Below are 16,671 nucleotides of genomic sequence, written 5' to 3'. Positions count from 1 at the left end.
AAATCTAAGTTTCATTGCAACAAAAAGCATACATAAAAGGTGTCCTTCAACTTTGAACCATACAAAATTCATGCCACCGCAACAGGCATATTCCTAATGAGATTGTATCAGAAACAAAACTGTTTTGACCCGTTCATCCCTAATTTTCCGTAAACGGGTCACCAATCACCATCGACAACAATGGATTTGAGCCAAACCATTGTGATGAAAGGGTTAGGGGATTAAAATTCAATTGAAAAGACAGACAGTTAAGATATGATGTACTTAAGTACACATAATACAGATATTAGTAAACTTACATTGTATTCCTGAATTCTGACAGCATCTTCAGCTCTCTGGCCATCCAGTTTCTTGTTTTCTTCCTTCAGTTTTTCAACTTCGCCCTCCCAAGCTTTCTTTTCATTCATAAAATCACTGTAAACCAGACCTTGTTGGTGTCTCATCACGGCAAATTTCCTCTTGTACACGTCAAGTGCATTCTCTAACTTCTTCAGCATTTCTTCCTTCAGTGTCAGTTCCTGAACAGGAAAATAAAAGTGCGCCACCAGTGTTAATCACTAAAATTCTTTTGTTTTTTTAAACAAATTTCCTTTCACGCAGCTTTAGGTACGGCCACTGATAACAGTTCAATATCTTTTAATGCCAGATTCACCAATTAAGAGATTGGAACACATTGATTTTGTATTGACAGAAAAAACGTGAATCCATTGGTAAGTATAAATTTCAATATGAAAACACCTTATATCTTTGACAGCAGTATTGGATATTACCGTAAGGTATGATAAAATATTTTATATACAGAGTTGAGGTCTCCATACTCTATATAAGTAGATTTAGTATTTATTGTATTATAGTATTTCATAATTCAGAAAAGAAAGTCACCTTTTGTCATGAAACTATTATTTAACTACATGAAAGTTTGAGTATCACAGTAAACCTTGAATGAAAATTTCATGTAATCAAGCACCTCATAGAGTTAAGCATACCCGATATTTTATCCAGTATTTGCATATATACCTGTGACCGTAGTCACATGACTTAATTCAGCCAATCACACAGCTTACCTGAATGACTTGTACAAGATGTTCATTGAGACTACTGATGACTTCAGAGCTGGAGACAGCCATTCCTTCAGGAAGTGGCATTTGCTGGATGGCAACAGCTCCTTTGCCGACCTCCTTCAAGGCTTTCAGGTCCTTATCAAGCTTTTCAACCTTCAAAAAAACAAACAAAAGTTTATAAATTTCACAAATTAAAATTTGTATGCAGCACAGATTCTTCAAGAATTGCAATACATATGTATGCACACTTCCCTTGCTGGATGACATTTTGGACAGCTGTTACAAGGTAAAGTTACCTATGGCACATCTATGCATGCACACATCCCAGACAATGACCAAGAAGAGTTAAAGATCTTGTAACTTTGTGGTCCTTTAGAATTTTTTTGGATGTAAGTCGATTTTTGAAAGGGATTGAAAGTTTCAGGGTAAGATTTGACCTCACTGGAAAAATTTACGCACAGGGGTTAAATTGTTCATGACAAAACGATTTGCTTATTCAGGCATAGCCTTGTTGAGCTCTAAAAAGATACATTTTACGAATTCCATTTTAATAACAGATATTTAAAGCTAAAAGTCAGTCAGCTGCCTCTTCTGAACTAATGATTACAAATGACAATACCTTTGTTCTTTCCTTTTCCAGCAGTAGCCGTGTTTTCTCGTATTCTGTTCTGGCGTCTCGCAATTCCCGTCTCAGCTCATCATTTCGTCCCGTCAGCTGGTCTATCTGCGCTTTCATGAATATCCCCATGTCGTATTTACCATCCATGGCACGTGACTCCATCATCTGTGATTTTAAGACAAAGTCAAGGTCATTGGAAAAAGTGTGCTGCTACTGTCAACTCTTTGTTGACACGAGTTGCAAATGAACAGGTAGAAATCTACAAATTTTATATATTTCCAAATAAGGAAAGGTCAAAGGTCAAAGCAAATACAGGACAAAGGTTGATGACCTGTAGATTCTAAAAAAGCCACCAGGGCCAATGGAACTTGCTTTTCTACTCTAGTGGTGGAAGTAAATTGGAAGTACTGGAACTCACAATGATGGTATGTTTCTGTAAAGCCTCATTGATATGGATATTAAAAGGTACAGCATAAATTGTGTTTGATATTGGAAAATAAACCTGGATTATAAAGGCATTCACAGAATTGACAACAAAAACTGCTATTTGCATCACTTTTATGATGTGTCCATGGTTATTGTAGTGAATCTGGGTATATTAGACACTTTGGACAAGACCAGTCCAAGGTGGGAAATTGAAAGGTTAAGTGTTGAGGTCAAAGGTTATGCACGTGTCAAAGATAAATCAAAAGTAGGTACACTTACAGCAAGAAGTCTTTCTAATGTTGGTATCTGTATATAGCCATCAGCACCACCAGGCTGACCTTGGTTGTCTTTGATGGCGTCCAAGATCTCTCTCATTCCTTTCTCAAGCTGTTTGTTTTCATCGTTGAGATCTTTGTTCTTGGCTTCATATTCCTTCACCTGGGTTCTCAATTTGTCCGCAATCTTGTCCTGCATGTCCAGTTCCTTCTCCATCTGTGTTGCCTGTGATCAATGGTATGGTTTCAAAGATAAGACATAAGACTACAAGACATATGACAGTGATATAATGATGTGAGGTAATCCATGCAATGGAAAACACTGTTAGGTGAACATGGCTTCTGTACATGGCTTCTACATTCCTACAGGGATAAAGTCCCAGCAGTTTATAGGAAACAAACCTGGGATACAACCTAAAATGGTTGCCCTAGGGGGGGCCACTACTCAGCACTCTATCAACCTAGAACCATGATGACTCCTTAGTTTACTGATCAATGTGAAGTGCTGTAATTGTCAAAGCTATCATTTTAGATGACCAAACTTACGGATTCCTTTCCACCAACTATCGTTTCCCTACCCAAGCTATCCAGCACGGTGTCAAAGCTATCGTTTTCATTCAAAAGCTACACTTTCTTAGGTACCCCTGTAGCTGTTATCAAGTGTTGTGTATGTCCGGTGTGGTAGTCAGAACACAGTAAAACTATGACAGCATGTCTTCATGCTACATTGAAAGCTACAATACATAAATGACATTGGTTTTTACCTTGATGCGTATAGTCTCCAGAGCTTTGTCTTTCTCCATTGTCATGGCTCGTTTCACAGTGTCAGCCAGCCTTGGTGACTTGCCTTTGCCGGTTTTCAAATCACCGATATAGTCATCGATTTGATCCAGCTGATCTGTTGTAAGACCTTCAGCAACAGCTCTGTGTGTGATAAAAAAAAAATAAATGTAAGGAATAGAGCAGTTGAGACACATAACGATCTTGATGTTTCAGAAATACAGATAATGTTATGACCACTGAGAGTTCAGACTCCATAATTAAGATTCTACCATAGCCTCATAGGTAAGGTCAGGTTTTCTCCCCATGAAAAATACTGTGCTTATCTGCTTCAATAAAAGACATGCTTTCTAAAAGTGGCCCCCATGTGCTAGTATTTGGACAGTAACATTTTCCAAATTTGTCCAAAATCATACGGCAATATTTGGGCTACTTCGCTAAATCATCGGCAACTGTGACAATCCAGTGACAACCTTAATCAAAGTGAGTGTATCTGTGTGGTGTTTTCAATATTATCTATTCCTTCATTAGACACTCAACAACATGTTATTATCGTAGAAAAGACAAAAACTGTGCTCTGATAGAAAAAAAAAAGACTATTATTTTCATTCAAAATATACTAGTACATCACCACAAATCTTGCCCCTTCAAGTGGAATGCATCTCAAGGACAAATATTTAAACTGAAATTTTACAGTACTTTTCTGGTCCACCACTTGTTGGGGCTCATTTCAAAGCCATTAAAGTCAAAAAAATTATTGCCATCTTAGTTTTTTTCAAATCGAAAATTATTTTTTTCCCATTGAGTTAACACTGTGATGGCGGCCATTTTGAATTTCAAATATCAGTATATACCAGGTAATTTGTTGCTCTGGTACTAAAATTTGCAAAGTACCCTTTTTTATTCTTGATTTGGTGTGAGAATAGTGGAAAGTTTAATGGAAAAGTTTGAGCAAAAGTCTTCACTTTCGAGGTGCATACTGTCATGACGTTAACTTGAAAAAGAACACAGTAGACATTACTGGTTCTCATCAAAATTTACCCTCTAAGCCCCATTTCTTTGTAAAGTGGTCCACCTCTACAACAAAAACCAATAGGGTTATACCACACTTCACTGTTGAAAGGGATGACAGCAGTGTTAACACTAACCTAGTAGCTCGAGTGCCAGCCAATCTTCGGATTTCTTTCTTGAGGTCAATTCTCTCTTCTTCAAGACGTTCAATCTCCTTGGTAAGTACTTGGTTCATGGCTCTGTCTTGCTGTGACTGAATGGCTCGGTTCATGCGGAAATCGGTCAGATCAATTGGTTCCTTTGGATCCAGTCCCAGGCGTTCACGGAGGTCTTCGTTCTCTTCCATGAGGTCATTCATTTGAAGTTCAAGTTTGTTGACATTTTGTGTCAGTTTCTCAATGTCCCTTTACATTGACAAAAAAATTTCAAGATTAGAAACGCTGTGATGGGACTTTGTAGACTCTCACAGTGTCTCATTGGCTATGCAGTGTAGCCCTCTCCTGCCCTGATTTTTAGATAAGTGTAGCCTGGCTCTGTAGGCTGGCATGGCCTGATTTCAGCACACATTTGCCCACAGATTCTAACTTAGGGTCTATGATTTGCCAGAGGGCTGACCTACTCAGACCACTGTGGGCATATCAGTGCAGGTCAAAGACTAGAATCTTGTGGCGAACCAGGGACTGTGAGAGTCTAGAAGTTTTTAGATGCAGTCTTACGATGACATGAAGAAGCTCAAGAGAGATATACTAAACAATGGTCTGTGAATCAATATGTACATCATCGAAATGCTAATGTATCAAGTTCGTTATCACTGCCAGAGATTATTTGTAGCACATGGAAATGTTAAAGTTGCATAAAATGGTCATCAAATCATCATTACTGACAACAGTAGCGACGTAAAGACACACTTACTATATACTAAAATAACAATCCAGTTGATAAAAGGTCACTCTAAATGTAAGGGTCAAAGGGTAGAGGTCAAAGAAAGTCTGTGAACTCTGTGTGGTAAATGTTTAATCATTGCAACTTACTTGTCTCTGACACCAATCTGTTTCTTGCCGTCTTTGATTTCCTGTACAGCATCAGCTAGACCATATTCACCCTTGTGGGGAAAAATAAACCAGTGTTCAAGGTATGGCAAATTTTATATCACAAATACATGATATATTCTTTGTGTTGGAAAGTACTCTACACACTGCTTTTTGTTCATTTTCACAAACACACACCAAACCACTCTCAAGCAAAAATGACACAAAAGATGCACTCCTTGCTCTGTCTATGTTTCCCACTCTTTCCTTCCACCTAACCCCCCCTCTCTCTCTCTCTCTCTCTCTCTCTCTCTCTCTCTCTCTCTCTCAGTTAAATGTACGAGTATATTAGATCACACTCACGGCTTCATATTCTCTCATTCTAGCTATGGCATCATTCAGTTGTTTATCTTTCTCCCTTGCATCGGCATCTGCCTGTATTGTTCTGTCGTCAGCTGACTTCACTTCAACCTCCAACTGCTTCATGGTACTACGAAGACGTCGAATGGTGTTCTGTTGCTGAATAGATGGTGCTATGGGAGGGGGAGAAAGAGGGGGAGGAAGATAAGTGAACTTTCAGTATGAAACTCTGCTACTGAACAGGACTAATCAGTGGTATATTGATGGTTGCAAAAATAATTTATACAGATTAAGTGGATTGATTCTCTGCTATTGCTGAATTGGATATATAGTGGAGATCCATCAGCCCTCAATGTCATGCATATGTAATGATGAATTTGCATATTGTTGCCTGGCAACTGGTACATCTCTTTTTTTCACAAGTCCTTACCTCCTCCAGAGGCTGCCTGAGTCCTGAATTCATCAAGCAGGGCTGACTCCTCTTCCATTTTGTCAGCATAATCCTCTAGCTGTTTCTGCAACTGTTCAATCAGTTGGTTCTTCTCTTGCAAGGCCTAGAACAGGAAAGTCACCATGGAAACAGTCACCATGGAAACAAAGTCCAAGGAGGGATGACCATTTGTTTCTGATCAATCAAGGATGGCAATACTGGCACTACGTCTGTCATCTAATTTATCTGTGTGCTTATGTAGCTATTTACAGCTATTTGTGACATTGAGTGCCCATACGTGTATACGTAAGTCTAACATCTGTCTTTCTGTCTTTCCGTCTCTCTGTCTCTCTGTCTACAGTCTGTCTGGAAACTAGTTAGCATCTTAACCATCACAATTCACTGGTCTGCTAAACATCGCCAACAGCAACACGACAACAATAGACAATTGGCTTCAAGGAAAGCAATAAGCAAATCCAGATTTTATTATTAATCCAGGTGTTTGAACTTTTTCAGCATGAGTCACAGATTTAACTGATAAACAGGCAAAACATTCATAGCCAATGTATTTTCTTGTCCAAAAGAGATATTTTTTTGCAAATAGCCAGCAAACGTTAGTATACATCCAGTCAATTTGCTTGGTATCCTGCCAAACATGGACATGCTGTTGATCAGGAAAGAAATCTACTTTACCTGTGATAGCGCCACCACAGATGTTTTGTCGGTGTCTACCTGGGCTTGAGTTAGCTGATCACGTTGCTGTGACAGAATTTTATTCAGCTCTGCTATCTCCTCGTCTTTCTCAGCCAGTGCTTCCTATGTGTGCGAAGTAACATCACAAACAATCAGCATTTGTGCTTTACATTAAATATTTCTGAACATCTAGTACCAACATTGGTAAAATGAAATTTGTTTCTTGTGTTATTATGCAAATACTTGTGTGTTGTTTGTGTGTAGTTTTATCAACTTGACTAGTACAGTGTATAAGGTTGACTGTCCTTTGTTCAACTGTCAATCATCACACCTGATATTCAATGGCAGCTGTACTGTAAAATTGTCCAGTATGGGCCCATCTTTCTCAAGTTCTGCCTTTATTTAAAGACAGTTTTTGTTGACAAGATTGTAAAATTCATGAAGATAACTGCTGGTTTTTTGCACATTGACTGCTCACAGTTAATTTCCTACACAGAGAAACATACAATTGACAAAGATTGGGTAAAAATGCCTGCTCACTACAAACGTCGATTTTGTAAAATAGTGGACGTTATTTGATTCACCTTCCATTCGTCAACTTTTTCATTCAAGGCGCCCATTATTTCATCATCTGCATCTGTTCTACTTCCAATCTGAACGTTCAGATCACGGATCTGTTGAAAAAAGAAATTTACATTTCAAATATTACAATAAGTCATATTACTTATGATGACACTTTTGAAGCAGTTCCATTGTACCTTTCATTTTTCATTTTTTCATTTTCACTTCCTTTTGTGATAAATAAACAATCTACAATCTACAATCCACATTTATAGAAGTAGTCGCTGGGTTTGTGTAAACTGCATAATTCCCAGCTACCCCATTTCTCACTCACAGTCATGCGGAGGTTCTCAAATTCACTTCTGATAATTAACAGCAAAAAAGTGATAAAAGATAACACTATACGACTGATGACCAGTATACAAATCAACATGATACGTACATGTACTAACCAATATTACCTCACAAAATTGAAGTCAGCTATATGGAAGTCTTGTATATGAACAGAAATTTATAGAAGTTTAATTAATTTTGAGGATTCGGTTTTCGATTTCTGTAATCTGCATATCTGTGTAATCTGCACACTCTGACTTAATGAGAATTTGATTGTTTGTGGTAGGATATGGCAATATTGAACAAAAGTTATTAAAATTTGAGTCTAAATGCCTGTCTTCAAGATGCACCTTTCCTTAACCAATATCATACGGAATAAGTTTTTGAAAATCAAATAATTTAGTCGTACAAAACACAGAATTGACAGTATTATGACTCACCTGTTCTTTCAGAATATCATTCTCCTTTTGCAGACTTTCTGTCATGCTGTCGGACTGTTGCACTACCAGTTTTAGTTTCATGAATTCTTCAGACATATTGTCCATATCTCTGGCGGCTTTGCCAAGATTATCCGTCAGTTCACTGACTTGCTTCTGAAGCTGTTCATTGGCTTCTTGCAAATTCTGAAAACGCAAATCAAAAAAAAGGGGAAAAATAACATTTTTCTCTTCATTCTTGAACAATAATGACACACAATTTGTGCTGTTCCTGTCTGTCTCTATCATTATGCCTTGTTGCTCACGTTTCACATGTACGGCAAACAAATCCTTTGCTGAGACGGTTTATTTTAAATTTATTCTACTGTTAATTTTTTTTGTTTCAGAACTGTTTCTAGTAAAAAACACAGTATAGTGACGAAAAAAGTCCAACCCAAATTTCAAAGGAAATGCACAGTGCTTTTATTTTCATACAGAAACCAAGTCTAAATCTTACTGAGAATCCAAAATGGATGCAGCAACATAGTTCTTGAACGTTCTTGCTCTGATCATTGGTTCTGAATATTTATCATTCATACAGTCATTAAATATTGACATATTTGGTAACTTTAATAACATATTTGGAAGTTAGTACACTAAAATTACGTAGTCACTAAAAGTTTGCATATTTTTCCATATATGGTAAAAGAGTCAGGTCAGCCATGTCAATGTATTGATCATCTGTAACATTGTACAGTTTATTAATGCTATTGTTTTGGCAAATACCACTCCCTCGGGAGTCCCTCCCCAGGTAAAAATCAATGATCGGTTATTATGATGGTAAATGGATCCCTTTTAATGTGCTAAACTGTTAAAAAATCTTGGAAAACATACAAAACTTGAAAAAATGGCTCTGAAGTACCAGCTTAAATTGATTTTGATACTAAAGAATTGACCTGGAATCAGATAACACATTTGTTTACCTGGATCTCGTCCAAATATCCGGCTAATTCCTGGTTTTTCTTCCTCATGGTGGCCTGGAATTCATATCCGCTACCTTTCATCTGCATCTCCCTTTCCTGCCAGGCTGCCATCTGAGCTCGCAGTTCCCGGTTTTCTCCCTGAAGGATGTCATTCTGGAAAGGACAATTCAAAGTCACAGTGATTACTGCCACCAGTGGTAGATTAGAGAGATGAAGTCATCTGTAGTGGTGTACATTTGCATGGCTACAGGCTGGTCTGTTATGGGCACACATGCCTCAAAACAGGAAATATTAAACTTTTGCTAAAACTTTCTTTAAGGAAGACTTAAAACTCTGTCTTTTAATAATGAAGAATGAAAATCAAAGTTGACGGTTCAAAGTTTTGGATTAGCAAAACAAATTTACCTGATATTTTACTGATATTTGAAAATCAAAATGGCTACAAACCCTGTGTTAATACTTTGGGAAAATATAAAAATTCAATTTTTCATAAAAACATCTGGATGATAACTTAATTTACATCACAGGCTGCGAAATGAGCGCACACAAGCGGCAAATCAGCAAAATATTGCAAAAAGTTGACAGCCAGAATATCTGTCTCGGATCGCATCACAGTCTACCATCAACAGTACTTGACAATACAAACATCATTTAGATGATCTATAATAAAAAAAAGGCAAATATCAAAGCAAAGCTGAATTTTAAAATTGTAACAAGGAAATTGTAAGAGAGTTTACCTCTTTCCTCAGATCTCTTTTTTCTCTCTCTGCGTCTTCTGCTCTTGTTGCATACTGTGAAAAAAACAAACAAACATGATAATGAAATTGTAGACAATACACAGCATAAACGATGGATCATACAGAATCGTCCAAAGAGGTAATTTTATTATCTTGACTGTTATTTTTGTAAATAGTTGGTCTATTCTTGTCTCATACCGGAGAGTATGTCATAATTCTTAAGCACAGCTAGTAGTTTATGTACGTGTGATTTACACTTTAATGTTGATTAGGAAAAGCTACTGGGCTTCTACAGAAATGTGAAATGGTTAACATATAATGATGTTATGCATCGTTTTCACACACTGAAGGTTTTTGCGGTGTCATACACACAATTTTTACTTATACCGTACTTCCCTAAATAAGCTCTCAAGGCATTCTATTTCATGATTAACTCTTTGAGCGCCAAAGTCAATCTTTGTCACCTTTATGAAATATATTCCAGTTAATTTTTTCCAGATTTTTGCCAAAATTTTGATAAACTGTAGCAAATGAAATATGATGTCTATTTGATCCAAAATTATCTGAAAATTTACAGAAAAATTCATAAAAATTGGAAAAATGTTGTACTAAAATTTTGGTGAGAAAAAATTACGGCACTGAAAGGGTTAAGAATTAAATCTGTATTCAACATGCTGTGTTTTGATTAGAATAGCAATTTACTATATTTATCAATGATATTTGCTATACAAACTTGCCTAAGACTAAGATGCCACTAAGATGGCAAAGTACAAAGTAGACCAGCTAAGTATTGCAAGATTTAAGAAAACCTGTCACTAGAATGCATTCTACTGTACGTAAAAACCCTATCAATTTGACCACTCTATTAATTCAACCACCCTATTTTTTCTAAAAACGTAATTTTATCTTCATCAGTTCAACCACTGATGGAAATTGGGACTTCTTCAATCTCGAGAAGGTAATAATTTGATCAACTAATCATGACAAACTGTTTTGAACGTTTTTTTTTTAGACAAACTACACAGAACAATACAATGTACAGCACAGAGTGTCTAAGTTGGGACTTCAGGAAAGTCATCTTTATGTTTCAATCATCCAATATCACTTATGAACTGTCAAAAAAGTTGAAATCCATAATAATTTGACCACTAAAATTATTTTGACTTTGTTAATTTTCTAATAATTCATCAATTTAAAATTGTAATTATTTTTTTCTGGTCAAATTGATAGGGTTTTTACGGTAATTACCCTCTCTGATTCTCTTTTTTCATCTGCTAACTCTTTTTCTCTCTCTGTCATCTCTCTCTGTAACAGATCTAGTTGTCTCTCAGTGTCTCGCACTTGTTCCTGTAGAAACCTCACATCCTTTGGCTGACCACTCTGTGAAGAAAACAATGATAACAAGACAAAATTTTATTTATCACCCTTTCACCACTGGTGATTGTGGACCGGTTCACAGGGAATTGGGGGTGAACAGGTTAAAATACCAAACAACCACAGTCAGATGAATCACAATGGGGCAATACTCTTTTGTTTTGTGGTAAATTAAAATCATTAACTTCTGTCAGAATATTGGAGTACAATGCAAAAATAATTGATATCACCGAGGTGATAAAAATAATATCAAAATGAGTTGCTTCTTCTTCTTTCATTCTTAGCGTTTTGAATCAAATCTAGAATCCAACTGAAATATTAAAATAAAAATTTTCCATAATAGGAACTATATTTCTGATGGTACCGGTAGATGAAACATCCCAAACTGTTAAGATTAATTCAGAAATCAAAACAGCATATTTCTGTTGTTTATTGTATAAAGTATAGCTCTTCCATGGAAAAGTAGGCTACAATAAAAAGAGAAACTTACAGAACACATATTGTCAGTTATTGAAATGGTGTCCAAATTTTCAACACAAGAACCACTCTTTTGACTTCGTATGACAAACAGACCAGATCATTTGGATCAAATTTTACTGATAAGGCCAAAGTAATTAAATTCTTTGTTTTGCGTCCCTACCCGCCTAGGTTTTTAAGGTTTTCATGAAAAACACACACAGTGTATTTGAATAGGAATTTTAGGACATACCCGCTTAGCTTTTCTGAACTAAAATTTTGTTACAATTTTGTATTTGCTGCAATCAAATTACATTGTGTTAATTTTCTTGTGTGTGTTTTTCAGCCGCTTAGACGCATACCTTTTCCCATTTAGAGTGGACGCAAAACAAAGAATTTAATTACTTTGGCCTAATAAGAACTACACATACATGTACTGGTATGACGCCGGGAAATGTAACCCTAACATCAAACCTAGAGGTCCAACAAAGGGCCAGGGTCAAAGGTTACAAAGGAAAGTTGACATTACAGAGAAGCAAAAGTGTGGATCCATGAAGTCATAAAAGATTGTGTTGGAAAAAAAACACCAATCTCACCATAACTCTTGCTCTTGCAACTTCCTCTTCCAGCTCATCTATCCTGTCCTTTTGTTTTTGATCTACAACCATGAAATGAAAAAAAATCAACAGCATAAAAATAAACAATGCAGATGAAAAAATCCAATGAATACATTTTATATCAGAAACTTGAAGAGAAATTTTTAGTGTCTGAGAGTTTAGGCTGGATCAGGTAGAGTTCAGGTAGAGTTATTGTAAAAACTTACTCTCCTGAAGTTGATATTGGAAACCAAAAGATATGTTGTCAAACTAAAGAAACATAGGGCCGATGTTCCTGAAGCCACTATAGACATGGACAGTATAGAGGATGTCCATAGCATAATACCAGATATATACGGAGTGCAGAAGTCCTTTGGCAATACAGTGTATTCTTAAAGAGAAGAATGTCTCAGTATGGCTCATATTGACCACTATGTACACAGACATTCATCTTTAGCCAGCTTAGAAAACCGCCATCTATACCTGTAGTGTCTTTGCCATCCGTCTTTCACATGGTGGACGCTTATACAGGCAGTTTGACAAAAAAATGCTATCAGATGAGTAACTTTTGAGAAACAGTTTTTGACCAAAAATGGTACAAATTGCCCGAAAATACAAAATTGAAGATTTCATCATAATTTCAAGTTATCACACTAGGATAACCCCTCAGTACCTGTATACCAAATATCATAGCTATCAAACAAGCAGTTTTTGGGAAACAAATTTTTTGACCAAAAATGGCAAAAACTGCCGCAAAAATATAAAATTGCAGATTTCATCATATTTGAATATATCATATTTTAATCATCCCTATGAAGCTGTATACCAAATAACAAGGCTATAAGATAGGCATTTTAATGGAAAAAAAATGTGCCAAAAAATGACAAAAATTGCTTTAAAAATACAAATTTAAAAATACAAATTACTGGGGTTCCCTAATCATTTTACCAGGGTACCTTTGGTATATCAATGCAGTCATACTAGCGGACAACAGAAATTTTACCAGAGTTCCAAAATCATTTACCAATGTTCCCTAACCTTAGCAAAAACACTGACCTCAGGTATGATGGTGTACCGTATTCAAAACTCAACGTTTTGTTACAAGAACAATAAAGTGACAATGGCAAATGGATACATAACTTACATAGCTTTCACTGAATGTACAATAAAACTGTAGGATTCATACTGGGGTCATAAATGACCAATCACAGTGCTAGACATACTGTACAGATGGAGAATGGGATTGGTCTTTTTCGTTGAAAGTTTGTTTTCCTAACTTACCATTTCTGATGAGCTTTTCTAGTTCCTCTTCTGCAAAATCTGCTTGCGTTCCTTTTATTTTCATAACAGCCCTGGTCAATTCAAAGAGCTGACCCAGTCGATCACCGTCGGTTTCATCGTCAACGTTGGCCTATAATCAAAGATAATGACACAAACTCAGTGTGAGCCTTTAGCATTATGAATGAACTTTCAATAAATATTTACTTCTAATAAATAAATGCCACACCAGAAGACACGCTATCTTTGAAATTGAGTAAAACTATGCGGGAGATAAATGTACATGTAGATAAAGCAATAGTCAGGCACATGTTCAGTTCTAGTCATTAACCCTTTGAGCGCTAAAGTCAATTTTTGTCACATTTATAAAATGTACTCCAATCATTTTGTTTTCAGATTTTTGCCAAAAATTTGATAAAAAATTAGAGCCAATGAAATGTAATGTCCGTTTCATCCAAAATTATCAAAAAATTACAGAAAAATTCATAAAAACTGGTAAAATGTTGCACTTATTTTTGGCGGGAAAAATTACAGCACTCAAAGGGTTAATCCTCAATGGTGACTGACACAGGAGATTGATTGACAACTTGCTCACGGTACATTGATACATTGTATTGTCATATAAAAGTGTTTCATAGTTTAGGGAAACTCAATTTATAGTGAAAATATTTTAACAAATTCTTGGCTTGTGCATGAGATAATAAATCCCTTGGCTTGTGCATAAGATAAGTACGCTACTTCCAGTTAGTGTTCTTCATTTAGATACAAAAATACGAGTGATATAATGACCGTGTCACTGTTTCTCCTCGACTTGTCATGACTTGGGTCACTTCATCACTCACTGATTCCTTCATTGAGCAAAGAAAGGAAAGAAGGAATAATATTCTGTGTAGAATTTTCAAAGCAAACATATAAAACATCCAATGTAATCTTGGCATTCATAGTTGTTTATGATTATTTTGTTTTTGTTGCTGAAAATCAGTTACCTTGGAGATGGTATTAAACCAGTCGTCTGCTGCCTCATCTGACACCTCGTCAGGGTCAACTTCCATAATCTTGTTCCAGTCTAGCGGTGCCATGATGACGGTTACTGTGGTGCACTAACTGTTTGGTACATGCAATAGAATAGTGATACAAGAGAAGTTAAATATCACGTACAGTGAGGAGCAGTCATTAAAGGGTCAATAGCTGTATCTTTTGATGATTTTTTTCACAATTTTTGTCTCAAATGTCAGCTACAGTTTCTTGTTCTGCTTGACAAAACACAGAGATAAACAGTATTCAGCTTGTCAACTCAGCCTGTACATGTGTACATGTATATTGTTATTGTTGACAAGGGAATTCTAGTATGGACAAGAATTCAAATTGCAAACAATAACAGTGTATTTTACACATACAGAAGCTGTGTTGACAAGCTAAATAATAAGCGTTTCAAATACGTAGTTGACATTAAAAACAGCAATAGTGAACAAATCATCAACAGTGACAGCTACTGGGCCCTTTTAGGCAACATTCTCAAAGTGGCAAGCCAACAAATTGATTGTCACACCTGCCATACACAAACATAGAGGCCACATAATGGTGACAATTACTATACACAGTTTGTTTAGGTATCTCTTTTCGAATAACGTTTTCATTAAAAATATAATCCAAAATATTACAGGTTAGATACAAGCCTGGTGTCAGCTTCAAACTAGAATAAAATAAAAATAAAATTTCCAGACAAAAAAGTCTGCTAATCATTTCACCATTGTATTGCAGAACAACCCTGTTGAAATTAGATTATCTACTGAGTCAGAGGGAAATGATGGTGACAAGACTAATTCCAAATTCACTTTCATCATCAAGACACAGGTAGGTGGCTTAAAGTTTTACCCATATCATGGAGGTACAGGAAGGGACCTTCCTACATCCATGATCATAAATACAGGTTCTACCTTGGGTATGGTGTCACATACTTCAACTGTGTTGTAAAATTCACTATATTGCTCACTTTCACAAATAAAATGTTACAAACTTTTGTCTTTTTGCTTTCATATCTCTAACATAACTCAACCCATGGACGTACCAAAGTACCTCCATGCTCAACCAGATATATTTCCGTTGTATATTGTAATTTGTACTATAGTTTTTCAGTTCCTTATTTGTTGGACATATTTTGCAAAAGGAGAGAGTTATTTACTATATTGCACCGATGTATGTGTTTATTACATTAAACTGGTCCAATAATCATTTCTATGTGTTTATTACTTTTACAATTGCACTCTGTCGGTGAGTACACAGCTTATTACCGACGTTGGACTCAGGTGAGGCTACGGGTCGAAGCAATTCACCCGTCTATTTCATGACCGGTGACCTGTACAAGCACTAGTAGTAGTAGTAGGTTGTAGTACTAGTACTGTACTACACACAATCCGTACAATACATGTAAATTAGCAAGACCAAAACAACGGTATACTTTTGGACCGAAAGTTACGTAAAGCTGGGATATTAACCGTCATTTGATCCTCAGTGTTCTTCCTCTTATGATTGCAAAATGCTGCATTTAAATTCATGTTTTGGATAAATATACACCGTAACGGCACTGCGTAAAATGTTCTACCTCCGACCTCCATGGTTGTCACTTTCAGTGCACGGGATCGGGACTTGAAAGGACATGCTCAACAGCCTTGCAAATACATGAAAATATTCGGCATTCTGAATTTACTAGTCGGACAAAACAACCGTAAGACAACTTACCTTATATTTCAAAAGCAAATAAGTGGAATGATAGCTTTCTAAACATGCAAAGTGCCTGTAAAGTCCCCTAGTAACCTATTTAGCGTCGCACGGCATACTGGACGATGGTGGTAGCTTAGCTATCCGCCATTTTGAGTTCAAATATTCAGTGTTTATGAACATTCCCGTTGTATGGGGGCGCTTTTTAATCCGGGTTATCCATCAAACGCTTTCATGGCGGGTTTGCGGCATGGCTACCTGGAGTTGCCAGTGTAATATACAGAGAAGGGGTATACACGGCAACTCGACACACCTGTGGGACAGGGGAAGTTGAGCCTATTTATAAGATTAAATATTGAGTAAATCGACAGGTTTTTTCATAACAAGGCAGGGGAGCTTCATGTCAGCAGGGAACGATAAAATTTAAAAGGGAAATTTTTTCCAGGGCGGGGGAAATCGACAAGTGTTTTCGCCACAGGGCAGGGGAGCTTCAAAAATTCACAGTGGGGAGAGGACTATTTGCATTTGAGTTTGGT

The 16,671-nt window shown here is 36.5% G+C and overlaps 1 protein-coding gene across 1 annotated transcript in view; it reads right to left on the bottom strand.

Moving 5' to 3' along the window:
• The window catches only part of LOC139115154 (centrosomal protein of 290 kDa-like), a 61,166-nt gene extending 44,863 nt beyond the window's left edge, over nt 1-16,303 (bottom strand). Inside the window, exons 1-19 of the mRNA XM_070677069.1 lie at nt 16,157-16,303; nt 14,404-14,521; nt 13,421-13,550; nt 12,140-12,201; nt 10,962-11,093; nt 9,714-9,767; nt 8,977-9,129; nt 8,018-8,200; nt 7,268-7,357; nt 6,684-6,806; nt 5,991-6,114; nt 5,564-5,733; nt 5,204-5,274; nt 4,310-4,576; nt 3,146-3,305; nt 2,386-2,607; nt 1,681-1,845; nt 1,065-1,214; nt 300-518 (exon numbers count right to left, since the gene is read on the bottom strand). Of these exons, the coding sequence (XP_070533170.1) occupies nt 300-518; nt 1,065-1,214; nt 1,681-1,845; nt 2,386-2,607; nt 3,146-3,305; nt 4,310-4,576; nt 5,204-5,274; nt 5,564-5,733; nt 5,991-6,114; nt 6,684-6,806; nt 7,268-7,357; nt 8,018-8,200; nt 8,977-9,129; nt 9,714-9,767; nt 10,962-11,093; nt 12,140-12,201; nt 13,421-13,550; nt 14,404-14,496 (2,568 nt within the window). The 5' untranslated portion in view covers nt 14,497-14,521; nt 16,157-16,303. The remainder of the gene's footprint in view (nt 1-299; nt 519-1,064; nt 1,215-1,680; nt 1,846-2,385; nt 2,608-3,145; nt 3,306-4,309; nt 4,577-5,203; nt 5,275-5,563; nt 5,734-5,990; nt 6,115-6,683; nt 6,807-7,267; nt 7,358-8,017; nt 8,201-8,976; nt 9,130-9,713; nt 9,768-10,961; nt 11,094-12,139; nt 12,202-13,420; nt 13,551-14,403; nt 14,522-16,156) is intronic.
• Nucleotides 16,304-16,671: the final 368 nt, after the last annotated feature.

This window comes from Ptychodera flava, chromosome 2 (genome assembly GCF_041260155.1).
Source record: "Ptychodera flava strain L36383 chromosome 2, AS_Pfla_20210202, whole genome shotgun sequence".
In the NCBI taxonomy this organism is placed as follows: domain Eukaryota; kingdom Metazoa; phylum Hemichordata; class Enteropneusta; family Ptychoderidae; genus Ptychodera; species Ptychodera flava.
This window is presented reverse-complemented; position numbering and strand designations above follow the sequence as displayed.